Genomic DNA, 27747 nt, shown 5'->3' on the forward strand with positions numbered 1-27747 from the left:
CACTGAAATAAAGAAACTATTAAAAGAAAAATAAGTTTCTGAGAAAGAAAAGAAAAAGAAATTAAATTCTTGCGTGAACAACTCACAGCATATAAATTTCAAATTTTTGAAGCCACTGACAGTGGAAAATTCACCGGAGATTTAGGAATCGATTTTTTTTTTTAGCCATTTTGGTAAGGTTTCTCTTTTTCTCAAGGCAAAGCGCACTTTTTGAGAATATTCTTTTTCTTTGGGTTTCGAAAAGAAAAATAGAATTAAAAAACCTTAATCTCGAGTGTCAGGAATTAAAAAAGAAAGAGATGAAAAATAAAAAAACTCGAGATTTGAGTAATTTTAGGTATAAAAAGAAAACGGGGGGTGGTTTTAAAGGGGAATTTACCCACAAGGGACAAAAATCGAATTCTTTTTTCAAAAGTGCACAAAAAATTCCACATATTGGAATTTTAGGAAGCTGTTTTTTTTTCTAGTTTTCTTACTTTGTGAGTGTTTTTTCTTTCTTCTTCTTTTCTTTCTTAAGCTTCCGTAGACGTTATTAACGAGCCTTTAGGTGTGTACGCCGTTGCATTGGGATCGAGATTTGAAACTGTGCATCCCGGACAGGAATTATCACTTGCACGAAGTTTCGTACCAACCCTGACGTCATTACCGAGACGGAGCTTCGACGTCGTGCAGGTTGTTGCCGATCCAAATGTGTCCTGCGGCATCACAGCCAAGTCTTGCGCAATTTTCGCCTTTAGCAGCTCAACCTCTTTCTCTTGATTCCTAATCATACCTGGAGAAAAAAGAATTTTTATTAATCAATTGTTATAATAACTATCAAAAATATTTTCGTTACCATTGTTGCTTTACAAAATTTACTTTTTGAAATTATATTATTATTAATAATATAATATAATAATAATAATTATTATTATTAATAATAAAAACGAGCAAATGATACGCGCAGAATGCTAAATTATATTTATTATTATTTTGTAAATTCCAAAATTCTATATTTTCAAGAATAAACATCAATTTTTGAATGAAAACAGATTCAAAATTTAAAGAATTCACTTATTAAGTACAGAATATGAAATAGTCTTGTTTATTATTAGGTATTCAACAAGAATTTCATTATTCTCATAAATAATAAATTTCTTTAGAGCAAATTAAATTATTTTCAATACAATTTTAATAAAATTTCTCGAAATACAATTATTTTTAAAAATATTAATTGAAATTGATTATTATCAAGAATTTCAATATAAATTCAATTCTTTTCAACAATTTTGATGAACTTCTTTTAAAAAAATTTTATTTTCAGAACTTTTAATAAAATTCCTTCAAAAAATTCAATTGTATTTATAAAAATTAAAAATTCACATAAAATTCTTCGAAATAATTCAATTATTTTTATGAATTGTAAAATCATAGGCAAGAATTCAATTATTTTCATAAATAAGAAAATTCTTTGCAGGAATGAAAATATTTTCATAAATATAATAAAATTCTTCAAAGGAATTCAATTATTTTCATAAATAATAAAATGTTTCGATGGAATTCACATATTTTTAATACAATTTTGATAACATTTCTCGAAAGAATACAATTATTTTAAGAAATATTATTGAAATTCAATTATTTTCAAGAGTTTTAATAAAAATTCAATAATTTTCAACAATTCTGATAAAATTCTTCGAAACAATTCAATAATTTTTATAAATTGTAAAATTCTTCGAAACAATTCAATTATTTTTGTAAATAATAAAATTCTTCTGAGAATTTCAATTATTTTCAATAATTTAGTAATTAAAATAACTTTAAAAAATTACATTTTTTTACAAAATTTAATGAAATTCTTAAAAAGAATTTAATTTTCAAATTTTTTAATAAATACTTTACAAGAATTCAATGATTATTTCAGTACATCGACAATTTAATTATTTCTGGAAATAATTGAATTCTTGAATAGAATTTTATTAAAACTTTTTTAAATAATTGAATCCCTGCGAAAAAAAATTAATTAACTGTCAAACTTTTGACATAACAATTCCAACTATAAAACAAAATAAATTGGAATAAAACAACACTAACTTTACATGAGGACAGATTTTTTTCTCTTGATTTCCAATAAATAAAGATTGATAAAGATTTCGAATAAATAGAGAAAGATTTCTAATGAATAAACTAAGAAACATTTCTAATAAATAAACTAAGAAAGAAAAATGGATTAGATTTCGATAAGGGTTTTTGAAATTAATAATTAAGTTGATTGAGTGTAGAATAAAAAGTCAACTTACTCTCTTTGATTTCGAGTTGACGTTTAGCTTCACCAAGAGCGGAAAAGAGATCGAGCTTAATGCGAGTTTCCGCACTTAAGCTGTTTTCAAGATGAGTATTTTTTTCTTGTAAAGCGCTTAGCGCTCCTAACAAGATTTCCGTTTCTCCATGATTCTCCTTACACCGTGACACTTCCTTTTCCAAAGAACTGTACCTGAAAAATTACCAAACTCGTTGGTTAATAAGAACAAAAACAAAATTAAAATAAAAACTAATTAAATTATTGAATAAAAAGACAGAAGAAAAAAATTGTACCAATAACCGAGATTTGTTGGTTAATAAGAATAAAAACAAAAAATAAAAAACTAATTAAATTATTAAATAAAAATACAAAAAATAATTTTGTGGTGAACGAGACTTGTTGGTTAATAAAAATACAAACAAAATAAAAAAACTAATTAAATTATTAAATAGTGAAAGAAAAAAATTGGGAAGATATTCGTTGGTTAATAAAAATAAAAACTATGTAATTAAAAAATACAAATACAAAGAAAAAAATTAATAAACGAGACTCGTCAGTTAATAAGAAGAAAACAAAATAAAAACCAAAATTATTAAATAAAAATCCATAAAAGAAAAAAGAATTGCTGATAAAAATAAAAAAAATTAATTTGCTGCCAAATTACAAATATGACGAATAACTTTTTAAATGTGGTTTAAATTTAATTTCTCAGATTACTAAATTGAAATTAGTATTAAAAAAATAATTATAGAAAATTTTCAAAGAACTTTTAGCGTACCTATCGTCTTTCGACTTGATATCTCTTCGCAAGCTTTTCACGTCTTGCTCGAGTTGTGTTCTTCGTGTTTTGCAGACGTCAGTGCACTCTTGACGAACCAATGGAGGTGGAGGTGGTGGTACTGCGGATCTAGCTTCTTCAGCGGCTCTTCGAGCCCTTCTCTCCGAAGCTAAAGACACTTCGCACGCACTACGCTGCCTTCGTTCCTCTGCAATTCTCTTTTCTAATGTGGACATCGTTTGTCTGTCCACTTGACGGGCAGTTACTAATCCGTGTAACCTTTCAAAGAAAATAAATTAATTTCTATACAAAATATTTAATTCCTAATTATTATTATTATTATTATTATTATTATTATGTATTATTATTATTTGTCGCAAGAATTTAATTATTCTCATAAATAATAAAATTCTTTAGAGCAATTCAATTATTTTCAATACAATTTTAATAAAATTTCTCGAAAGAATACAATTATTTTTAAAAATATTATTTGAATTCAATTGTTACTTTCAACAATTCTGATAAAAAATTCTTCGAAACAATTCAATTATTTTTATAAATTGTAAAATTCTTCTCAGGAATTAAATTATTTTTGTAAATAATAAAATTTATCTGAGAAGTTAAATTATTTTTAATATAAGTAATTTTAATTAAATTTCTATGAAAAAAATCAATATTCAAGATAATTTTAATAAAATTTCTCTAACAGGTTCAGTTATTTTTAAAAATTGTAATAACATTTTTCTAAACAATTCAATAATTGTTCTCAAAAGTTTTTAATAAAATTCTTTGCAAATTTCAATTATTTTCAAAATTTTTAATTATAATTACTTTTAAAAATTACAATCATTATTTTTACGAAATTTAATGAAATATTTCAATAAAAAAAATGTAATTATTTACAAAAACTCTAATAAACTTGTTTAAAAGAATTTAATTTTCTATGAATAATTTTAATATAATTGAATAGGCAAATTGTTAATTACAATTAATAATAAACACAACTATTTTTAAAACTTAAATGAAACTCTTCTTAAAATTCAATTATTTTCAAAAATTTCAGTAAAAATTATTTTTAAAAAAATTCCTTTATTTCCAAGAAAATTGAAATCAATTTTTCAAAACAATTTAATTATTTTAAAGAATTTTAATAAAAATCTATCCAAAAATTAAATTATTTTCAATACAATTTTAATTACATTTTCTCAAAAGAATTTAATTATTGAAAGAAATGTTGCTAAAATTCTTGAAATGAATTCAATTATTTTCAAATTTTTTTATAAATACTTTACAGAAATTCAATGATTTTCAGTCAATCGACAATTTAATTATTGAATTCCTGCGAAAAAAAATTATTATTTCTGCAAATAATTGAATTTTTGCAAAATTGAAAAAAATAAGTGGATTTTTGAAAAGAATTTTATTAAAATTGTATTTAAAATAATAGAATTCCTGGGAGAAATGTACTATTTATTGATATAATTGAATTCATACGAAGGATTAAAAAAAGAATGTTTAAAAATAATTTAATTTTCCCTGAAATTCAAGTAAAATTGTATTAAAAATAATTGGAATCCTGATAAGAATTTTATTATTTATACAAAAATAATTAAATTTTTTTACGAAAATTCTTATAATTTAAATAAATTGACTTTTTGCAAAGAATTTTACTACAATTATTGAAAATAATTGAGTTCTTCATAAAATTCAATTATTTTCAAAATTTTCAGTAAAAATTATTTTTAAAAAACTCCACTATTTTCAAGAATATTGAAATAAATTCTTAAAAACAATTCAATTATTTTAAAGAATTTTAATAAAAATCTTGCCAAGAATTAAATTATGAAATTAATTTAAATGACAATTGATAAAAATTAACAACTTACTTGCTTTGCAACTGATCATTATCATGTTGTAATTGTTGGAGGTCACCTTTTGTTTGTCTCTCTCCACTCAACAACGTGTTAATTTGTGAACGAAGCTCTTGTTCGGTTTGTCTGCTCGCTTGTAAGTCTGATTTTAAACGTTTCACGTCAGCTTCAAGCTTACGACAAACTAGTAACCTGCAATTCATTTTATTTGTAAAACTGTTGAAACAAATTTTAAAAAAACCTTGCAATTTGTTTTATTTTGAAAATAATCAAAATAAAATAAACTTCAATTTGTTTTATATTCTGAAAATAGTTGACATAAAATTAAAAAAAGAACTGCAATTTGTTTTATTTCGAAAATATAGTTGAAATAAAATAAAACTACAATTTGTTTCAATTTAAAAAATAGTTGCAGTTAAAATAATAGAAAACGAAATATCTGTGAAATGTTCTGTGAAAATTGTTAACTAAAGTAACGAATTAAATATTCAAGTTGTAAAAAAATCAAAGCAATTTAAATGTAAAAGAAAATATTTGTGAGAAGAAGAGAAAATTCGAGAGAAAAAAAAATACCTCTGGCAATACTCGTCTTGTTGCTTTTGGTTATCCGAAATAACGTCACTCGTGACTTTCGATTGACGACCTTTACGTTCACGTTGATTATTCGTCGTCGATGAGTCACGATTTTCTTTGACATTATTCCATTTTCCATTTGCCGAGCCATTTGATTGTGTTTTCACTGAGCCACCCTTCAACGATTTATCCTTCTCTACTTCGTTTATGTCAAAATCATTAACCGATCTGCAAATCAATAATATCGATTTAAAAATTTTGCAATTTCTACTTCTACTTATTATTTTAATATTTTCTACAAATTTGAAAATATTTTCTATAGATTCAAAATTATTGTATTCTTTAAATTAGTGTTTGTGTCACTATCTAGTGAACAAAAAAAAAAAAATGAAGAATGGAAAATTATGTAAAAAATTCTCACCCAATTCTTTCGATAAATTGCAAATCGTTTGAAGGTACTGTGGAACCATTTATATGCATAAATCTCTTGTCATTTTTTTCAGACTGCGAGACATTGCTATTGTGTTTATTGTGTTGCTCCTCAGACTTTTCTCCCTTATCAAGTGATTTTCTGTGTATATTTTTTGTGGCTGAATTTTGTGCTTGTGACATAGTCTGTGTTCCATTGTGAATGCTGCCGTTTTGTATGCTCGTTTCCGCTGTCGAGCCACCGGCTCCTAAAAAAAACAGAAACACAAAATTTAACATTTTAACATTTTAAAAAAAATAAATTGTCCGAAAAGAAAAAAACAAACCTTGTATTTAAAGATTAAATAAAAAATTAAAAATAGAATAAAATTTAATAGCAGGGCTCGAACTAGTGAAAGTATTTAAAAATACGTACTTTACGGACCAAAAATAAAAAATTACGGACCAATTACTGACAAAAATATAACCAGTCCGAGTCAAATAAGAGAACATTTTTACTTAAAAAAGTTAAAACTATACTTTTATCTACAGAATTGTTAGTTAAAAATATAAAAATTCAGATTTTCAAAGATTTTAATTTGAAATCTTTTTAAAATTCAATTATTTCTATAAATTCAAGCTCTAATGCATTTAATATTCAATTATAATCTAACATTTTAACTGAAATCCATTTTTAAATCAATATTTATTAGAAAATTCTACGAGAATTCAATTATTTAAACACAAAAATATGTAAATAATTTATTGAACAATTGAATGTTTCTTAAAATTCAATTCCCATAAAGAATCTTATCAAAGAATTTTTAAATAATTAAATTCTTTTAAAGAATATTAATAAAATTTTTAAGAATAATTGCATTTTTCGAGAAATTCGATTAAAATTGTATTGAAAATAATTGAAATTCTGTGATGAGTATTATTTTTTATAAAAATAATCAAATCTCTAAGAAGAATTTTATTCTTTCAAAACATAATTAAATTTCTGTAAAGAATTTTATTACTCTTGAAAATAATTAAATTTCTGGAATAATTTGTAACATTTCCAAAGTTAATTTTTTTTAATATTCAATTATTATCTAAAATATGAACTGAAATCCATTTTTAAATCAATTTTTATTAAAAAATTCTATTAGAATTCAATTATTTAGAAACAAAAATAAATCATTTATTGAACAATTGAATGTTTCTTGAAATTAAATTCTGATAAGGAATTTTATCAACAAATTTTTAAATAATTAAATTCTTTTGACGAATTTTAATACAATTTTTAAGAATAATTACATTTTTTGAGGAATTCGATTAAAATTGTATTAAAAATAATTGAAATTCTACCAAGAATTTGATTAAAATTTTCGAGAATAATTGAATTCCTAAAAAGAATTTTATTATTTACGAAAATAATTGAATTCCTGTAAACATTTTTTTATTTATGAAAATAATTTAATGATTGCGAACAAATTTATAAAAAAAACAATATAAATAATTGAATTCCTGTGAAACTTTTATTATTTTGTGAAAATAATTAAAGGTTTGCGTAGAATTTTATTAAAATGTTAAAAAATTTTCTGAGAATAATTTTATTATTGATAAAAATAATTGAATTATTGCGAAAAATTTTATTTAAAGGTTTAAAAAGAATTGAATTTCTGTGAAAAAATGTGTTATTTTTGAAAATAATTGAATTCTTCCAAAGAATTTTAAAAAAACATTTTTTAAAATAATTGATTTTTTCTAGAAATTGAAATTAAATTTTTAAGAATAATTATATTTTTCGAGAAATTCTTGTAAAATTGTATTAAATATAATTGAAATCTTGCGATGAATTTTATTATCTATGAAAATATTTTAATTCCTAAGAAGAATTTTATCATTTGTGAAAATAATTTAATTTCTGTAAAAATTTTTTTATTTATGAAAATAATTGAAAGATTGCGAAGAAATTTATAAAAAATTGAATTCCTGTGAAACTTTTTATTATTTTGTGAAAATAATTAAAGGTTTGTGTAGAATTTTATTAAAATTTTCAAAAATAATTGAATTTCTCAGAATAATTTTATTATTGATGAAATAATTGAATTATTGCGAAAATTTGTATTTAAATGTTTAAAAAGAATTAAATTTCTGTTATAAATTTTGTTACTTTTGAAAATAATTGAATTCTTCCAAAGAATTTAAAAAAAAACATTTTTTAAAATAATTGATTTTTTCTAGAAATAGAAATTAAATTTTTAAGAATAATTACATTTTTCGAGCAATTCTTGTAAAATTGTATTAAATATAATTGAAATCCTGCGATGAATTTTATTAATTATGAAAATAATTGAATACTTGCTAAGAAATTTATTAAAATTTTCAAAAATAATTGAATTCCTGAGAAGAATTTTATTATTTATGAAAATAATTGAATGATTGCGAAGAAATATATAAAAAAATTTGTAAATAATTCAATTCCTGTGAAATTTTTATTATTCTATGAAAATAATTAAAGGTTTGCGTAAAATTTTATTAAATTTTTTAATAATAATTAGTCTTGTAAAATTTTATTAAAATAATAGATATTAAATTGAGAAAAATTTTTGAAAATTATTGAAATTTTGCTAAGAATTTTAATTCAATTTTTGAAAATAATTGAATTTCGGAGAAGAATTTAATTATTTCTAAAGATAATTGAAATTGTGACAAGAATTTAAAAATTTTTTTGAACATAATTGAATTTCAGCGAAGAATTTTATTACTTTTGAAAATAATGGAATTTCTGCAATCATTTCTAATTTCTCTAAAATTCTCCAAATTATGTCATACAATTTATCAACTTTTCGTCTTTTCTCAATCAAATTACGGACTTTACGGACCTTTTTTTAAAAAACTGACTTTTACAGACTTGAAGCAAATTTACAGACCTAGTTCGAGTCCTGTTATAGAAATTGATTCTGAACAAAAGAGAAACTTTGTAACTATAAAGAAAAAGTAAAGAAAACAAGGTGTAAATACATGCTACCTCTACTTTTTTCCGGACTGTGATTGTACTGCGAATTTGTCCTGTGAGACTGTGATTTTGAATGATCTAAAGGCGCCGCTACAAGCTGTGCTTGTAACTGTACTTGGGGTTGAATTTGTCGAATATTTGCCGCTTGTTGTTCAACAGGCAATGCCTGCTGTAACAGTTGCACGTAGAAATCATTTTCTTTCGCAACATCTTTCTGTTTTCTCTGAAAATTCAAAAAGAACGAAACGTTTATATATTACTCTTTCGTAAATTGCTATTTTTTACTTACATATTTTCTAATTTTTAAAATTTTATTTTTACTTGTAGAAAATTTCCCAACTCACCTGTCTCATTCTGTAGCCTACGTAACTTTTAAAACCAAATCCTAATGTAACTACTGGATAACCAATACTGAAAAAATAAAAATTTATTACTCCTTGAAATTAATTTGAGAATATGAGAAGAGAATTTTAATTTCGTTTACAATTTTTCATGAGTGATAAAAAATGAAGAAAAGGAAACATACCAATGAGCAGCAAATGGCCTACAAAGATCTAAATGAAATGGCATATGTCGTAGGTCTCTTAATCGAACTGCTGCCTCTATATAAAGAAACAGAAGCCACAGCATCACAGTTGGCAGACAAACACCTTTGTCTGTAATAAACATTTGAATAGTTAACATCAATTTTTATCAACATGTTTTTTTTTTAATTAATTCTTTTGTTTATAATTTAAATTACCTGTGTGCCAAACATACTGCACCCAAACGTATGTACTGGCGGCAAAGAAAAGCCAGTGTACTGGGATAAAAAAGAAACAAATCATGTCTGATGTGAGTGCGATACAAATAAAAAACACTGAGAAGGCCTGCAAAAGAAAAATTATTTTTATTTACAAACAAAGTGCTTTTTTCGTTCTTAAAAATACTATATTTTCATTGTAAGCAAAAATATTTTTTTCCAATAAATATTTTTCCTTTCGTAAATATTTTTTTCCCTTATTTTGATTTTTCTTCACACTGTAAATATTTTTTTCCCTTATTTCGATTTTTCTTTCCATTAGAAATATTTTCTTCCCTTATATGAATATTTTTCTTCCAACTGGAAATATTTTTCTTCTTATTAGAAATTTACTTGTAATTTAATTTAAACGAAGGAAATTGAAAGACAACTTACCAAACCTTGATATTTAAAAGAATCGTAAACACTTCGAAGAAGCAGCCAAAATGGCCACAAAAATTCAAAACGAAATTCTAAAATGAAGTCTGCTAATATCACCATGGCCCATAGCAGAAGAAACTTTAAGTAAAGTAAAGTGCTGTAACAGAAAGTTTAATAAAAATTAGTAATATTCGAAAAAAATAAAATAAAAATAAAAAACGTGAATTTAAAATGTAAAATTAATTTAAAGTATTTAAACAAACTAAACACGAAAGAATACCCCAAAAAATTAAAAATAAAACAAAAACTAAAGAATGGAATAAAAAAAAATTCCATTTACTATTTTTAATTTAAATACCAAACGTGTGTCAATTTCTGTCTATTTTTAAAAATATACGCAAACAAGGGAGTGTGATAAATGTGTTTTAAAATAAAATTTTTTAAATTCAACTAGAATTTTTTATAGCGAATTAAACTTTTTGTTATATAAAACCTTTTTATTATTTTTTCTGCAACAGAATAAATGAAACACTTTATTTAAAAAAAAAGTTTAAGAAACAAACACAAAAAGAGAATTTTCGTAAAATAATACAAAACGTAACAAATATGTAAATACAAAGTAATATTATCAAATAGGGCATCAATTTAGGGTTTTCAACTAATTGATTATGAGCTTTATATACAAATATAGATTTTTCCAATAACGTATTTTTTTCACTTTCTCTTTTACTTACTCGAAAGGAAAATCGATTTTTTTCTCTGATTTTTTCCTAGATTAAAATACATCACATAATTAGAATTATAGAAACCAAATTTAAAATTAATAATTTGAGAAAAAAAATATTGTCAAACTACAGCATAAAAGATAAAAAAAAAGAAGTTTCGAAAACAATTCCTGATTATAAGGGAATAAAAAAATAATTTTCGTTTACTAAACTGTTGCTAAGAGAGAAAACTAATTTAAAAATATAACAATTTTTTTTGTTTGCATAATGAAAGTTTGTCAACAGAAAAGTAGGTATGACAATTTTTTCTTGTTCTATAGAATTTTTAATCGAGAAATTTCTAAAAGAATCAAAAATCAACGCAGGGGGTAGAATTGTCACATACATAAATATTTAATGACTGAGAGAATATTATGATAATTAAAATTATGAATGACTATTGAGAAAATTATGAGAAAAGGAAAAAGGATTTATAGAGGATATTTCGTAAGGATTATCAAGGAGCAGGTGCAAATGAATTTTGACGAAAGAAAACGCGCGGGGTATCGTGCTTTAAAACAATCATCACACCAAAGTGCTCCATTGTCCCCCCTGGGTGATTATAGGCTATGTTTACAGGTCACCGCAGGGGGAATGTGAATGCATACAAGAAGATCATCTCCAATGGGGATTGTGTGTTAAACAGAAGTGATTGTTTTAGCGGTAAACATATCGAGTTTTTGGTTATTTTTAAAGATATCGGCCATTGTGATGCAAACGCATATGGCCGACCAAAACTTGCCTTCCGTAGATTCCTTCGGTGATCTTGTTGCGTTTCAAGGGCCTCCGGAGCTTGCCGCACTCGGCATTTCTTCTCTTCATATTCTTTGACACTTTCACCACTCTGATGCAATGTTATTCGCGGCGGCAACACAACGGAAAAAAGTATATAAACTTTGGCGAAAAAACGCACTCTCGCGAAATATACACACACACACACTCTGTCTCTCTTGTCTCTTTTGTTGTCATTCGTTTTGCGGACAGATTTTCGAGGTCTCGCGAATGGTGGTTTACCGAGCAGCTGATTGGTTCACCCGGGGATATGGCGTTCGCTTGTTGTCTTTTCCTGATGTTTCCCAAATTTTCCGCTATTGGCGCTTTTTCGTTGGTGCGTTTCGTGCGTTTGAAAGGGAAAAACGCTTACTTTGGGAAAATTTTCTCTTCTTTTTTAGTGTAAAATCGTATGTAAATGTTTTATTAAATTTGTAATTTTTGTTCTAGTTTGTGAATTGGAGAATAATTGTCAAGATGTTCTATCATGTGAGTTTGGTTTTTGGATTCTTTTTTTTGTACTTTTAGTAATATTTGGATTTAATCGAAAATTCCTAACCTCAAAATAGATACCGATGGATCATGATATTTTGTTACATCCTCGATATTTTGGACCACATTTACTCGATACTGTTAAACAGAAACTTTACACGGAAGTCGAAGGGACTTGTAATGGAAAGTATGTAAATTTTTGCAGAATTTTAAACATTTTTTAAGTGAAATTTCCCAACTTTGTTGTTCCGGTTTGCTCCGTTTTGTTTTTAAATTGTTAGAAATATTAATTACTCACTCTTTTGTTTTATTATTGTAGTAATCGCTTTTTTTAATTAGCATTGTCAAAATCTTTTGTTTAAATAATTTTTTATTTATAATTGGATTTTAATTAATGTAATAAATTTTTTTTTTTGACACTTTTTTAAATTTCGTTAGAGAAAAATGCAAACAAAAATTATGATTTCTACTTTTTTTGTTTCTTTTATTTGCAGATATGGTTTTGTGATAGCTGTAACATCAATCGATAATATAGGTGCTGGTATCATTCAGCCAGGTCAAGGTTTCGTTCTCTATCCTGTAAAATACAAAGCTATTGTTTTCCGACCATTTAAAGGTCAAGTTCTCGATGGAATTGTTGTCCAAGTCAATAAGGTAATTACGGTTTTAAAAAAAGTAAACTGAATTGTTTGTCACTATAATGATTGGATTAAAAATTTTTCCTATTTTTTTCAATTACACCTTTAGAAAGAAATATTTCTCTTGTAATTCTTGTAATTTAAAAAATTTATTCTTTCAGGTCGGATTATTTGCTGAAATTGGCCCCTTGACGTGTTTTATTTCCCATCACGTATGTTTTTTTAAAAATTATAAAAAATTTAAATATTTTCAAAGTTGGCAAAAATTGCAACATTTCTAAATTGTCGATTACAAAAAAAAAATTAATTATTTTCAGTCAATTCCGTCGGAAATGCAATTTTGTCCAAACATCAATCCACCTTGTTACAAGTCGAAAGAAGAAGACGTTGTTATACAAGCTGACGATGAAATAAGAATAAAAATTGTCGGAACGAGAGTGGATGCCAATGGAATTGTAATTATTCAAAATAAAGTCTTTAAATTCAATTCATTTCAATTTTCTGCTTATTAATTCGATTTTTATATTTTAGTTCGCCATTGGAACACTTATGGACGACTATTTAGGTAATTTTATTATTCTTATTTATTATTATGTATTATTATTATTTTTATTTCATAAACTTGTTTTTTTCAGGTTTAACCTGCAATTAAGAGAGAAAATTCTACACACTTCATGAATTCCATTGAGTGGAGAGTGAAATTTTATACTATTTATATTTTTTATTAATAATAACTTTATTTTAAAAAATACTTTAGGTTTATATACAACTAAATATCTAATGAGTAATTGAATTACAAGAATCATTTAACATGTATTTCTAAAACAATTGAAAAGAAACAAATGTTTAAAAAAAAGGAAATAGAGATTTCAATCATTTTTGGTCGATTGAGAATTATTCTTTCTTTAAAATATTAATTAAATGTACATATCAGAAAATAATTCTCATTTTAATTTTTCAATTTAAGTATTAATTAAATTTTTATTTAAAATCATTCTCTAAAATATGTGCGAGACTGATATTTTATCACGAGAAGAAAATTTTTTTTTTTTTTTTTGACAATAAAAATCAAAACCAAAAAATAAATATACGAAGTGCTTCAAAAACTTTAATTTATATTAAAAATGTAAAAGCGAACTCGTTTAGTTTATATTACTAAGTTTCGTTTCTTTTGTACTCAGAACTACTTTTAAGCTTAATTGAAAAAATTGTTCTATAATAAAAAAAGAAAAAAAAAACTTGAATTTAATCTATTAATAGTGAAAATTTACCTATTTCATTTTAAATGCAATCTTTTCAAAGAGTGTCCATTTTCGTCCTGAGTGTGATAAAAATTTGCCGATATTAGAAAATGAAATCTGCGGGAATAATTCAATTTTCTTGAAATTTGAAAATAATGTTAATTTTGCAGCAACTGGACTTGGTTCTTTTTTCTTTTCCTTTTCACTATCCTGATCTGGCATCATTTTATCAGCCATGTGCTTTGAAATTAATCCATCTGCTCCAATGTAAAATGTCGAGAATCCATCATACCATCTGGAATAATTAAAATTTTTTTGTATTTTCAGTCTCGATTCAAAAATGACATAAAAGCTTAATTAACAAAATACTTACGCTTCTTGATGTTTAATCGATTCACTAAGTTTAAAAACATTAAATTTCCAAAACATCAGGAATACTTTAAATCCTGGCAAACCAGCAATACGCCAACGAACTTTAACACTGTCGTCTTCTGGATGAATTGTAATTTTTAATATATCCAATTTGACGTATGCAAATCTTAAATGTCCAACGGTTCTCAATAAGGAAATTTGCCTCACGTAGGGAAAAATGCCTCTGGAAATTACAAAATTTTTTATTTTCAACAAAATTTTAATAAATCCTTCGAAACAATTCAATTATTTTTATAATAAAATTCATTGCAATGAAGTTATTTTTTATAAATAATAAAATTTTACTCAGGAATTCAATTATTTTCAATACAATTTTTAATAAACTTCAATAATCAAATATTTCATCATAATTATTAACAGACACGATTATTTTAAAAAGTTGAAAAAATTCATTGATAAATTTAATTATTTTGTAAAATTTTAATAATCCTTCGAAACAATTCAATTATTTTTTTAAATAGTAAATTATTTCACAAAAAAATTCAATTTTTTTCTTAATTCGTTATAAAATTTTTGAAGCAAATTCAATTGTTTTCTAAAATAAAAAATTGTATCTAATCAATTCTTCGAAACAATTCAATTATTTTTATAAATAGTAAAGTTCTTTGCAAAAATTCAATTATCTTTAATACAATTTTGATAAAATTTCATGAAAGAAATTCAATTTTGTTTTCAAATTTTTGGTAATATTTTTCGAAAAAATTCAATTATTATCTAAAATTTTTAAAAATCCTTTGAAATAATTCAATTTTTTTTTATGAGTAGTAATTCAATTTATTTAAAAAATTTTAATAAAATTCTTTCTTGAAATTCAATTACATTCATTACAATCTCAATTAAATTCCTCCAAAGAATTTAAATTTTCATTGAAACAATTATATTATTTTACAAAAATTTTAAAGATAATCTCAGCAAGATTTTAATTATTTTAAAAAATAACATTTTTCAAAGGATTTCAATTATTTTCAAAAATTTTAATAAAATTCTTCCTAAAAATTCAATTATCTTGATAAAAAAGGAAAATAATTGTTTTGAAGATTTCAATTATTCTCTCAAATAATAAAATTCTTTTGAAGATTTCAATTATTATCTCAAATAATAAAATTCTTCCAAGGATTTCAATAATTTTCAAAAATTTAAATAAAATTCTTCCTAAAAATTCAATTATCTTTATAAAAAGAAAAATTCTTTTGAAGATTTCAATTATTTTCTTGAATAATAAAATTCTTCCCAGGATTTCAATAATTTTCAAAAATTTAAATAAATTTCTTTTTAAAAATTCAATTTATCTTCAGAAAAAAAAAATTCTTTTGAAGGTTTCAATTATTATCTCAAATAATAAAATTCTTCGGAGGATATTTTCAAAAATTTAAATAAAATTCTTTTTATAAATTCTATCTTCATAAAAAATAAAATTCTTTGAAAGATTTCAATTATTTTCATTAGTAGAAAAATTCTTCGAAGGATTTCAATTATTTTCAAAAATTTGAAACATATTCTTGTCAAGAAATCCTTTCGAAGTAAAATTAATAGCAAAAATTAAATTACTTTTTATAAATAATAAAATTCTCCTGAGGAACTCAATTATTTTTAATACAATTTTAATAAACTTAAATAAAATATTTCATTATAAATTATTAACAGTCACGATTATTTTAAAAAGTTGAAAAAATTCTTTGTTTAATTCAATTATTTTCAAAAGTTTGAATTAAAATTATTTAAAAGAAATACACAAAGAAATTCTTCAAAAGAGTTTAATCTTCTATCAATAATTTTAATAAAATTCTAATTGAAAGAATTAAATTATTTTCTAATATTTTAATAAAATTCCCTGAATGAATTAAATTATTTTAGAAAATTATAATAAAATTATGAGAAGAATTTAAGTATTTTCTAAAATTTTTAATAAAATTCAATAATTAATTATTTAATTTCAATTATTAGGAAACACGATTATTTTAAAAACTTAAAAGAAATTGTTCATGAAATTCAATTATTTTCAAAATTTTCATTTAAAATTAATAAAAACAACTCCATTATTTAAAAAAAAATTTAAAGAAATTCTTCAAAAGAATCTAACTAGGATTTTTAAAAATTTGAATACAATTTTTCACGAGATATCGATTATTTTCATAAATAATGAAAAGAAGAAAATTTGAAGAAATTCAAGAAATTTAATTATTCTCAAATTTTTTGACATTTTTTTTTGCAAGAAATCAATGATTTTGAATAGATTGGTTTTAAAATTGAAAATATATTTGAAAAGAAAAATTATTAAAAAAGTTTAGGAAAGAAAAAAAGCAAACGCCTAACTTCAAATTGCGAACAGATTACCGGAATAAAACGATTATTAAAATTTAGATTTTTAATTTTGATTTAAAATACTTACATTGTTCTTGTTCCTCGAATATTGTTTTCAAATACAAAATCTTTATGGTATATTCTATAATCAAACGTTCTGACAAATAACTGCGGTAACTGAAAATTAAAAAACATTTTTTGTTATTAATTATTGTTCATTATCCTCTTTACTTAATTTAATTATAAAAACTAAAATCATTAAAAATATTTACATCTTTTTTTAGTTTTTCGTATATAAATTCAAGTTGCTCTTTACTCGGTTTCCCTCCAATATTAGAGACATTTTTTTCATTTTCTATCTGTGGTTTTACATCATCGGTCATAAAAACAATACCGGAATTTTCAATATTCGGTGGAATAATTTTACAGCTATAATCATTGAATTTGGACGAAGATTTTTCATAAAAAATCACATTCTCTGTCTGTTGCTTTTTTGTAAAATTTTTTGAATATTTTTGTCTATTCCTCAAATTTTCCTGTAATAATAAATCAATGGGTTTCTCCTCCAGAAGATGATGTCTACGAACGTCATTATATCTCGCTGTCCTCATATCCTTTCGAACATTTTCCCTCAATGCAATTAAATTCTCCCGAGGAATATCCAGTGACGAGACAATTTTATTTTTAAATGCAAGATAAGGTAAAACAATCTCATTTGATACGTCACGTAACGTTTGTGAATTTAAAACGTTTCGCGATCCAAGAAACTGAAAAATAAATTTGTTTACATTAAAAAAAAATCATATTTTTAAATCAAATGACAATTTAATGTTTAAGTTTTAAAAAGAAATCCAAGTGATGAATAATATTTACAGTATACTTGTAAAAATTAGCAAGTATTTTAATTAACAATTAAATTCATTAAAAACGTAATAATTTGCGTATTTTTATTGATATTATGTAATAATTTTAAGGTTATGTACAACGTGGTTCGGGACAATGATTAAAAGAAACAATGACAGATAGTTGAGATTATTGATAAATTTAAAATGATAGATACTTTATGATATAAATTATCGAATGGTGAAAAAAAATTTGCATGATAATTAAAATTTTGACGTTACTTCTTCCAAAAATGTTGAACATTTTATGTGTTTTGGCAGCTGTCGGCTCATTTGTGAGACTTGTTTTTTAGTGCCAATAAATGGTGGGAGTTTACAAGAGATTGTACGAAAGCACTGTGACATTTTTAATATATTGATAAATCAAACAATATTTCAAACTTTTTGTTAAATTTCTTATTATTTTAATGTTTCTATTTTGCCAATTACCGAGCACACACGAGCGCCATGTTTTTTTTACGACTTAAGAATAAAAGAGACACATCAGTCGATATTGGTTGCATGATTTTTGAAGGTAATTATTTAAAATTATTACAACAAAAATTGAAATCAATTGTTGGTAAAATAAAGTCTAAATAATAAAATAAGAATAGTATCTAATTTGTAGTAATTTACTTATTTTTCTAATTTCCCTCTTCTTTTCATATGGACCTGACCAAATTTACATGTGGATGAGACTTTAATTGAACCACAACAAGTTGGTACGACTGACTCTGTCATTAGGGGGCGTTCCTCAAATCCTCATTGACAAGAAATAAAAGATGGACGTCAATAAAGAACCTCCGCCGTTATTTGATGATATTAATAGTGATACAAAGGATTTAGATGATGATAATGATGACATTTTTGCATCCGCCATACAGGTAATGTTTAATGATTATATTTGTGAAAGAATTCGATCAATTGCTTCCATAGTATTCGAGTAAATTCATTTGACAGCTATGTCTCATCTCTTTTTGTATTTACCTTTCTTTTTGTTAAATTAACAATATTCGGAATTATTATTAATTTCTTTTATTCTTATTACTTTATTGTCTTAATATCAGTTCGATTTTTTATCCTCAATGTCAATGTTTTGTACAGAAAGGTAAATTGCGACGTGGCATTGAATTTACCTGTCACTAATTTTTTGAAGTACCGATAAATATTGAGTTGTACAATGTGTAATTGTACAAATTATTTTCCTCAGGAATACAATCTTATTTTTATGTAATATGATATATTGATAATTTTTCTTTGAGAGGAAAAATAACAAACGATTAAAAATATTCCATTGAATTTTAATTTAATAACAGTTATTTTTATAATAACATATTTTGTTAAAATATTAGATTCTCTCTCAATATTTGTCGATATCAAAATATAATCCGATTTTTGTTTCATATTTCAATTTTCAACCGGGTGTTGTTCTGATAATTGATAATACAAAAAAAGCGCATGCGTATTTAATTTCTAGAATAAGAGATTAAGCGAAAAATAAATCTCTAAATAACTGATTTATCGCAGTAGAGCTTCATTAATCACGTCTCTTATCCATTGCTTCTTGTTTCGTTCAGAGAGAATATTTTATTCATTTCGCAAGGAATAGCTTTTTAGCTATATAATAGATTCTCAAGATAAAATTTTTAATGAATAAAAATTTTATTTATGTAAGTTTATGTAAGTAATTTTGTATATTTTATCATTGAAGTAAAAATTTTCCTTTATTTCAGGATCGTTCATTTATGGAAAGGTCATCTCCCTTTAATGGAGTTTCATCAGCACAATCAGAATTACCAAAATTATCACTGAAAGACACAGTTGAAGAAAATTCATTTTCTACAGTTTCGAGTCCTGCCCCTGGACCACTGAGTCCTCTCATGGGAAAAGATATGGATGATCTTCAAGATGTTCCAATCAACGATAATGTGGATAATAAATCAAGTACGATTCTACAGTCACAAAGTCAAGAAATGGTAAATAAAACTGATAAAATTAATATCTATGGTGATGTAATTAAAATTTAAATTCTGAATTTTAACTAAATTTAAAATAAAATTGCAGACACCAACAGAATCGTCGGAGACATTTTTGAAAATCACCGTGACTTCACCGCAAAAAGTCGGCGAGGGAATGGGAGCCTATGTTGCCTATCGAGTAGAAACAAAAACTAATATGCCCATTTTTCGAAGCCGAAATTTCACTGTAGTTAGACGATTTAGTGATTTTCTTGGACTCCATGACAAATTAACGGTTAAATATCTTAGAAATGGTAGAATCATTCCGCCCGCTCCTGAAAAAAGTGTCATCGGTAAGTAATTATTCTTTTTTAAGTAACTATTTAATTTTATCGTAAGTATTAATTTTCAATAACACAAAATTAAACGAAGGCTTCGCACTAATCTACTAAAACCTACTATTTATTACTTTTTACTTTATGATACTATTTGGGTACTTTTTTTAGATTTCAGCCACTAAAAGCTACTATTTCTGTTTTTTTTAGAATTCCCTCAGGGATTCAATTAATTTAGAATAGCATTTTCAAAAAAATTTCGAAATAATCAATTATTTAACAAAGTTTTTATACAATTCTTCACAATAATTCAATTACTTTCACTAATAATAACATTTTTCATGGAAATTCAATTTTTTAAACAAATTTTGCTGAAATTCTAAGCAAAAATTCAATTATTATCATAAATAATAAAACTCATCAAAGAATTTCAATTATTTTTAATACTGCTTTAAATTAATTAATTGAAAAATTCAATTATTTTCACAAACAAAATTTTCCACAAGAATTCAATTATTTAAATAAAATTTTCCTAATTTATTATATTTCGAAAAAATTAATTATTTAAAAAACAATGTTTATAAAATTCTTATGAAGAATTAAATTATTTTCAAAAATAAAATTTTTCACAAAAATTCAATTCTTTTTAAACATTTTAATAAAATTTCCGCAATAATTCAATTATTTTCATAAATAATAAAATTCTTCTCAGGAATTTAATTATTTTTGGAAATTTTAATATTATTCTTTGCAACTATTCAATTATTTGCATAAATTATCAAATTCATCGTAGGATTTCAATTATTTTTAATTCAATTTTACAGGAATTGCTCGAATAATGTAATTATTCTTAAAAATTTAATTTTAATTCCTAGAAAAAATCAATTATTTAAAATAATGTTTTTTTAAATTCTTTGAAAGAATTCAATTATTTACAAAAATATAAAAATTTTTCACAGGAATTCAATTATTTTCAAATATTTTAATAAAATTGTTCGAAAAAAATCAATTGTTTTAAATACAATTTTAATTCAATTTTGTTGAAATAATTCAATTATTCTACTTTGGATTTTATTAAAATTCTTCCTAAGAATTCAATTATTTACATAAATAATTCTTCGAAAGAATTCAATTATTAAAGATAAATAACAAAATTATTCCCGGAAATTCAATTATTTTGAGGCATTTTAATAAAATTCTTTGGAAAATTCAATTATTTTCATAAATAACAATATTCATCACAAGAATTCAATTATTTTTAAAAGTAATCAATTTTTTCTTGGAAATTCAATTATTTAAAAAAATTTCAATTAAATTGTTCCGAAGAATTCAAGTATTTTCTTTAAAAATAAAATTCTTTTCAGGAATTGAATTATTTTTAAAAGAAATTTAATAAAATGCCACACAGATATTCAATTATTATTCTCAAAAATTTTAATAGAATTCTTTGTAAAATTTAATTATTTTTAAAAACATTTTCTCAATTCAATGATTTTCAATATCTACTATTTTCATAAAATTTCCAAACAGAATTGAAGTATTTAAAAAAATGTTTGTAAAAATCTTCGTAAGAATTCAATTCTTTTCATATAAATAATAAAAATTTCTCAGGAATTCAATTATTTAATTTAGAATTTGCATAAAATTAGTCGAGAGAAATCAATTATTTAAAATTTTTTTATAAAATTCTTCGCAAGAATTAAATTATTTTTATAGGATTTAAATTTTTTCATGAATAATAAAATTCTTTGCAGGAATTCAATTTAATAGCAGGATAAGAAAGAAGCAATTATTTTTTATGAAAATTAGGAAAAAGTCAGGAAAATTAAATATAGAATGGAATTTTTGTCAGTTTTGTGAAGTTTCTAAGACGAGTTTTTTGGTCGTCAAGTTTAGTTTTTCTACATCTACTTTCTTACTACTTTTTTTTTTAGTTTGAAAGCTACTTTTTTTAAATTAATTATCGAATGCGAAGTCTGTAAGCGTCAAAAATTTAAATTAAATCTCGGTAGAATTTTAATTATCAAATTTTACAACTAATCGGAAAAATTTTTCTCATTTTCAGGTATGACAAAAATAAAAATGTCAGGCGATAAGAATCAGGAGACAAATTCAAGTTCAACTGAGTTTATCGAACGTCGCCGATCAGCTTTAGAGAGATATTTGAATCGTACAGCCGCCCATCCAATGCTTGGCGTTGATCCCGATTTCATCGATTTTCTAAAGACCGGTAAGAAAAAATAGAAATTAAACAAAATTTATTGTTTTTCATTACGTATTTTGTTATTTATTTCGCTTTTTATTTAGATATGGAATTGCCTAAATCAACGAATACTTCCGCATTGAGTGGAGCTGGAGTGATGAGGTTATTCAACAAAGTTGGAGAAACAGTGAATAAGATCGCTTACAAAATGGACGAAACTGATACGGTGAGTGAAAATTTCTGAAATTTATTTTGATAAAAAAAAAACAAAAAACAAAATCTGCACGTATCAATTAAGATCGGATATGACTCATTTTCTGTTGCTTACAATATTAGGAAGGTAAGGTATGTTGAATTAGAAACAAAAATAGTTTATCCGTAATTTTTAGTTTTAGCTTTTCACTTTTTTGAAATATCAATCGGAAAAAGTAATGCAGTTTCTCATGAGAACGCAATTTAGGAACAAAAATTAATATGTATATTTATAGTTATTTATTGCTATAATTATTATTATTATTTTTATTATTATTATTATTATTATTATTATTATTATTATAGGTATTAAATTATTACTATTTTTGAATTCAAGTATTTTGAACTAAATTCAACTGATAATGTGATTATAATTAATAATTATTTTTTATAGCAGTAGAAATTTTTCTGTTGTAAAAATGCAAATTTTTTTGCAAAAGCCTTCGATTTGATTTGCTTATTAAAAATGAATGGTGATTTTAAATTTGAGATTAAAAGAGTGTTTTATTTCAGTGGTTCGAGGAGAGAACGTCACAAATTGACTCCTTGGATACGCAATTACGAGCTTTACATTCCGCTGTCGAGACATTGACATATCAGAGGCGAGAGCTTGCAAATTGCACTGGTGCAACGGCAAAAGCAATCGCTGTTCTCGGGCATGGCGAACAGGAAGCTGCCCTTGGAAGAGCTTTAGCACAATTAGCTGAAACTTTGGAGAAAATCGAGGTCGTCAGAAAGGCACAAAGCAATAGTGATCTCTATCAATTTGGTGAAATGCTACGAGAATACGTTACATTAATTACAGCCATAAAGGTATGTTAAATATTTTACTATTAAGTCGAAATATAATTCTAATTGTAAAAGAAAAAAAATTATTTTTTTAATAGAATAATCTACAGGGTTGACACAAGTCAGGGAAATCAGGGAATTCATGGAAAAGTCAGGGAAAATAGAATTGGACAGGGAAAAGTCAGGGATTTTTATTAAAAGTACTGGAAAAAATTAAATTTTTAGAATTCATGAGAAAAATTCTATTTCTTGCCAGAATGAATTTTTTAATATTATTTAATTATTTCAAAAGTTTTAATGCAATTATCTTGATAAATAACAGAATTCATCACAAAGATTCAATTATTTTTAGGAATTTTAAAAAACTTTCTTTTCAAAATTGAATTATTTTCAAAAGTTTTTCGTAATTCAATGATTAGAAATATTTACTATTTTCATAAAATTTACCTAAAAATTTAATTATTGAAAAAAATGTTTGATACAATTCTACCAAAACATTCAATTATTTTCAAAAGTAATAAAATTTCATTTAAGAATTCAATTATTTTCACGACAGAATTTTAAATATTTTTAATACAATTTCAAATAAATTCCTCGAAAAATGCAATTATTCTTAAAAATTTTATTAAAACTTGACAAAAGAATTCAAATTTAAGAAACATTCAATTATTTATTATTCAATAAAATAATATAATTCGTTGCAATGATTCAATTATTTTCATAAATAACTTTCAATTCGTCGCAGGAAATCAATTATTTTCAAAAATTTTTTATGTAATTCTGCAAAAGAATTCAATTATCTTGTTAAACAATAAAAATCTCCCCATAAAATCAATTATTTTAAGGAATTTTAATAAAATTCTTTTCCAAAATTCAATTATTTTCATAAGTATCAAAATTTATTACAAGAATTCAATTCTTTCGAAAAGTAATAAAATACTTTGCAGAAATTAAATTATATTCAAATTATATTCAAAATTTTTTTTAAATTCTTGTCAAGAATTAAATTATCTTCAAAAATAGGTAGCAAAATTCGTCTCAAGAATTAAATTTATTGTCAAAAATGTTCATAAACTTTTTGTCAAAATTTCAATTATTCAAACAAAATTTAATAAAATTCTTCGCATGAATTCAATTATTTTCAAAAATTATTATTTAAATTCTTCTCAGGAATTCAAGTATCTTTAAAAATTTTAATAAAATTCTCCAAAAGGTTCATATTTTAAAAATTTTTAATAAAATTTCATGAAAGAATTCAATTATTTTTAATCAAATTTAAATAAAATTACACGAAACAATTTAATTTTCAAAAGTTTCCATAAAATTCTATTTCAACAAGAATTTAAAATTTTCTAAAAATTAATTCAGTTATTCTTAAAATATTTTTAAAAAATTCTATATAAACATTAAATTACTTTCAATGCAATTTTTAAATATATTCGTCAAAAAATTGAAAGAATTCAATATTATTTTAAAACTTTAATTGAATTTCTCGAAAAAATTTCATTATTATCAAATATTTCTATAAAATTCTTCATAACAATTTATTTTATAAATAGTAAAATTCTTCGCAATAATTCAATTATTTTTATAAATAGTAAAATCCTTTGCAGGAATTCAATTATTTCCAAAACAATTTTAATTAAATTCCTCCGATGAATTTAAATATTTCCATAAATTTCAATTATTTCCTAAAATTTTAATTAATTCTTCGAAACAATTAAATTATTTTTACAAATAGTAAAATTCTTCGCTAGAATTCAATTATTTTCAATTCAATTTTAAAAAAATTCTTCTTCATAAAATTTAATTGCTTTCAAAATTTTCAATTAAAATTATTAAAGAAACTCCATTAGTTTAAAAAATTCAAAGAAATTGTTCAAAAGAATTTAATTAGGATTTTTAAAAATTTTAATAAAATTCTTTGCGATAATTCAGTTATTTTTCTAAATAATAAAATTCTTTGAAGGAATTCTATTATTATCAAATTTTTTGATAAAATTCTTTACAACTATTCGATGATTTTCAATACATTAATTTTAAAATTGAAAATATTTGAAAAGAAAAATTATTTAAAAGTTAAGAAACAAAAAAGCAAAATTCTTTAATATAATAAATTTTAGTAAAATTTTAATTAAATTCCTTAAAAGATATTAATTATTTTCAAAACTTGTAGATAAAATTCTTCGTAAAAATTTAATTCTTATAAACATTCAATTATTTAATAAATTATTTATTTTTGTATTTAAATAATTGAATTCTCGTAGAATTTTCTAATCAAAATTAATTTAAATGAAATGAAAATGAATTTCGGTTAAAATTTTAGATAATAATTTAATATTAAAAGTATTATAGTATGAATTTTTAGAAATAATTGAATTTTGAAAAGGTTTTAAATTCAAATCTTTGGAAATCTAAATTTTCCGTACTTTTAACTAATAATTGATTTAATAAAGAATTGTAGTTAAAAATTCTAGAAAATAATAATTGAATTTAAATGATGAAAATAATTTGGAAGAAGTTAGAGTAACTATATTCTTTTAAAAGATATGAATTTGAATATTTTGAAAATCTTAATTTTAATGTAAAAATAATAATGATTAAATAATTATGATAAATTAAACAATTGTTCTGGAAAAAGCCAAAATTCTGTTTGGAAATCAGGGAAAAGTCAGGGAAAAACAAAGTTAAATTTTTGTGGCAACCCTGATCTAAATTATTAAATTATTAAATTCAAATATTCGAAATTTAATTATTATAATTAAATCAAATTGGAATCATTTAAATTTACGACAATAAACGTGATTGATTGAATGAATTTTTAATTTTCCAATTTTCCCCACAGGAAGTGTTTCACGAGAGAGTAAAAGTTTTTCAAAATTGGCAACACGCACAAATGATGTTGAACAAAAAGCGTGAGCAGAAAGCACGTCTCGAGCAGGCAGGTCGCAATGATAAAACAAGTCAAGCAGCAACCGAGGTCGTCGAATGGGAATCAAAAGTCGAACGGGGTCAAGAGGAATTTGACAAAATTTCGCAAATGATAAAAAAAGAGGTGGAACGATTTGAATTGATAAGAGTCGATGATTTTAAGAAACAATTAATACAATATTTAGAGAATATGTTGAAACATCAAAATCAATTGATTCAACATTGGGAGAGTTTTCTACCTGAAGCACGCGCTGTCGCGTGAATATTCCATTTCTAGTTTTTAAGAGAATATTTTTTATCAAAAAAAAAAAAAAAGAAAGAAAGAAAGAATTCACCTGCCTAGGATAATTTAAAATGTGCGTGTATAAAAGATCAAATCGTGCAATGTAATAAGAAAGAATTAAGTTAAGAGAATCGTTGCAAAACACGAGAAGAGAAAAAAAACAAAAGATTGTAAATTTTTCATTCCTGAGATATTCATAGATCTTAATTAAATTTACATTCAATGAATTTAATTATAATCGGATAAGCAGTTTTTTTAAACAATGAAATTTAAAGCATTTATTATACTGTCAATTTCGTCTTTGAATTTAAAAGAAAAAGACAAAATTTGTGTATTCTACAAGGTCCAAGTATCAAATCTTTTTCTTGATATGTATTGAAAGTATATTATCATTGCTATTATTATCAAACACTGTAACTATAATCTATCTTTTAGCAATTGTTATTCGACAATAAAATTCAGTTATGCAAATATTTTTTCATTCTTTCGGAATATTTGATTATTTCACTTTTTATAATTAGTTTTTACTAAGCTACTATTTTTATTATTATACTAATTATTATTATTATATTAATATTATTATTATTATATTAATTATTATTATTACTATTTTGTTACTATTTTTTATAATTTTTCTTTTTAAATATTTTTAATTTTAGAATTAATGTATTGAAAATCATCAAATTGTTGCAAAGAATTTTATCAAAAAAATTTAATAATAATAGAATTCCTTCAAAGAATTTTGTTATTTAGAAAAATAAAGCTGAATTCTCGCGAAGAATTTTATTAAAATTTTTAAAAATCCTAATTGAATTCTTTTGAAGAATTGCTTTGCATTTTTTTTTAAACTAATGGAGTTTCTTTAATAATTTTAATTGAAAATTTTGAAAGCAATTGAATTTTATGAAGAAGAATTTTATTAAAATTATATTGAAAATAATTGAATTCTTGCGAAGAATTTTACTATTTATAAAAATAATTGAATTGTTCTGAAGAATTTATTAAAATTTTAGAAGATAAATGAATTTTATGTTAATATTAAAAAATTTTAATTCTTTCGAAGAATTCTATTAAAATTGTTTTGAAAAGAATTGAATTTCTGCAAAGAATTTTACTATTTATAAAAATAATTGAATTATTGCGAAGAATTTTAGTATTTATAAAAATAGTTGAATTGTTTCGAAGAATTTATTAAAATTTTAGGAAATAATTGAAATTTATGGAAATATTTAAAAATATTTGAAATCATCCGAGAAATTCAATTAAAATTTTTTTGAAAATAATTGAATTCCTGCAAAGAATTTGACTATTTATAAAATTAATTGAATTCTTGCGAAGAATTTTACTATTTATAAAAATAATTGGATTTTTTCGAAGGATTTATTAAAACATAGGT

The 27747-nt window shown here is 23.3% G+C and overlaps 4 protein-coding genes across 5 annotated transcripts; 2 read left to right on the plus strand and 2 right to left on the minus strand.

The window, feature by feature from the left end:
* Nucleotides 1-234: 234 nt before the first annotated feature.
* LOC122507854 (macoilin-1) lies at nucleotides 235-11839 on the minus strand. 2 transcript variants are annotated; one of them, XM_043620796.1, is made up of 12 exons: nucleotides 11587-11839; nucleotides 10096-10237; nucleotides 9661-9787; nucleotides 9445-9574; nucleotides 9263-9329; nucleotides 8931-9141; nucleotides 5925-6180; nucleotides 5504-5731; nucleotides 4946-5122; nucleotides 3060-3338; nucleotides 2280-2473; nucleotides 235-772 (listed from the first exon to the last, which is right to left on the minus strand). In XM_043620796.1, the coding sequence occupies exons 1-12, from the start codon at nucleotides 11664-11666 to the stop codon at nucleotides 513-515; spliced, it is 2151 nt and encodes a 716-aa protein (XP_043476731.1). In that variant the 5' UTR covers nucleotides 11667-11839; the 3' UTR covers nucleotides 235-512. The 2 variants fall into 2 exon arrangements, with proteins under 2 accessions (XP_043476731.1, XP_043476730.1); XM_043620795.1 differs by having other exon boundaries at nucleotides 8928-9141.
* A 108-nt stretch (nucleotides 11840-11947) lies between these two features.
* LOC122507858 (DNA-directed RNA polymerase II subunit RPB7) lies at nucleotides 11948-13496 on the plus strand. The gene is made up of 7 exons (XM_043620799.1): nucleotides 11948-12104; nucleotides 12185-12294; nucleotides 12602-12761; nucleotides 12907-12957; nucleotides 13063-13200; nucleotides 13277-13310; nucleotides 13381-13496. Exons 1-7 carry the CDS (start codon nucleotides 12093-12095, stop codon nucleotides 13395-13397), a joined length of 522 nt encoding a protein of 173 aa, XP_043476734.1. The 5' UTR covers nucleotides 11948-12092; the 3' UTR covers nucleotides 13398-13496.
* A 344-nt stretch (nucleotides 13497-13840) lies between these two features.
* LOC122507857 lies at nucleotides 13841-18102 on the minus strand. Its single transcript, XM_043620798.1, has 5 exons — nucleotides 17844-18102; nucleotides 16992-17486; nucleotides 16808-16896; nucleotides 14360-14581; nucleotides 13841-14281 (listed from the first exon to the last, which is right to left on the minus strand). Exons 1-5 carry the CDS (start codon nucleotides 17964-17966, stop codon nucleotides 14017-14019), a joined length of 1194 nt encoding a protein of 397 aa, XP_043476733.1. The 5' UTR covers nucleotides 17967-18102; the 3' UTR covers nucleotides 13841-14016.
* A 225-nt stretch (nucleotides 18103-18327) lies between these two features.
* Nucleotides 18328-26824, plus strand: LOC122507856 (sorting nexin-2-like). Its single transcript, XM_043620797.1, has 7 exons — nucleotides 18328-18484; nucleotides 19334-19576; nucleotides 19665-19911; nucleotides 21959-22123; nucleotides 22201-22322; nucleotides 22862-23161; nucleotides 25983-26824. The coding sequence occupies exons 1-7, from the start codon at nucleotides 18383-18385 to the stop codon at nucleotides 26328-26330; spliced, it is 1527 nt and encodes a 508-aa protein (XP_043476732.1). The 5' UTR covers nucleotides 18328-18382; the 3' UTR covers nucleotides 26331-26824.
* Nucleotides 26825-27747: the final 923 nt, after the last annotated feature.

This window comes from Leptopilina heterotoma, unplaced genomic scaffold, assembly GCF_015476425.1.
Source record: "Leptopilina heterotoma isolate Lh14 unplaced genomic scaffold, ASM1547642v1 Lhet_52, whole genome shotgun sequence".
Lineage (NCBI taxonomy): Eukaryota > Metazoa > Arthropoda > Insecta > Hymenoptera > Figitidae > Leptopilina > Leptopilina heterotoma.

What these genes read in the sequence shown, in the direction of transcription:
- LOC122507856 (XM_043620797.1), top strand. Translation starts at nt 18,383, where the DNA reads ATGGACGTCAATAAAGAACCTCCGCCGTTATTTGATGATATTAATAGT. An exon ending in AGTCACAAAGTCAAGAAATG is followed by an intron (nt 19,577 to 19,664) that starts GTAAATAAAACT and finishes ATAAAATTGCAG; the next exon opens with ACACCAACAGAATCGTCGGA. An exon ending in AAATGGACGAAACTGATACG is followed by an intron (nt 22,323 to 22,861) that starts GTGAGTGAAAAT and finishes GTTTTATTTCAG; the next exon opens with TGGTTCGAGGAGAGAACGTC.
- LOC122507857 (XM_043620798.1), bottom strand. Translation starts at nt 17,966, where the DNA reads ATGTCACAGTGCTTTCGTACAATCTCTTGTAAACTCCCACCATTTATT. An exon ending in GTTCAACATTTTTGGAAGAA is followed by an intron (nt 17,487 to 17,843) that starts GTAACGTCAAAA and finishes TTTATTTTTCAG; the next exon opens with TTTCTTGGATCGCGAAACGT. An exon ending in ATTCGAGGAACAAGAACAAT is followed by an intron (nt 14,582 to 16,807) that starts GTAAGTATTTTA and finishes TGTAATTTCCAG; the next exon opens with AGGCATTTTTCCCTACGTGA.
- LOC122507854 (XM_043620795.1), bottom strand. Translation starts at nt 11,666, where the DNA reads ATGAAGAGAAGAAATGCCGAGTGCGGCAAGCTCCGGAGGCCCTTGAAA. An exon ending in TAGGCTACAGAATGAGACAG is followed by an intron (nt 9,142 to 9,262) that starts GTGAGTTGGGAA and finishes TTGAATTTTCAG; the next exon opens with AGAAAACAGAAAGATGTTGC. An exon ending in TCCGGAAAAAAGTAGAGGTA is followed by an intron (nt 6,181 to 8,927) that starts GCATGTATTTAC and finishes TGTTTTTTTTAG; the next exon opens with GAGCCGGTGGCTCGACAGCG.
- LOC122507858 (XM_043620799.1), top strand. An exon ending in CGTGTTTTATTTCCCATCAC is followed by an intron (nt 12,958 to 13,062) that starts GTATGTTTTTTT and finishes AATTATTTTCAG; the next exon opens with TCAATTCCGTCGGAAATGCA. An exon ending in GAGTGGATGCCAATGGAATT is followed by an intron (nt 13,201 to 13,276) that starts GTAATTATTCAA and finishes TTTATATTTTAG; the next exon opens with TTCGCCATTGGAACACTTAT.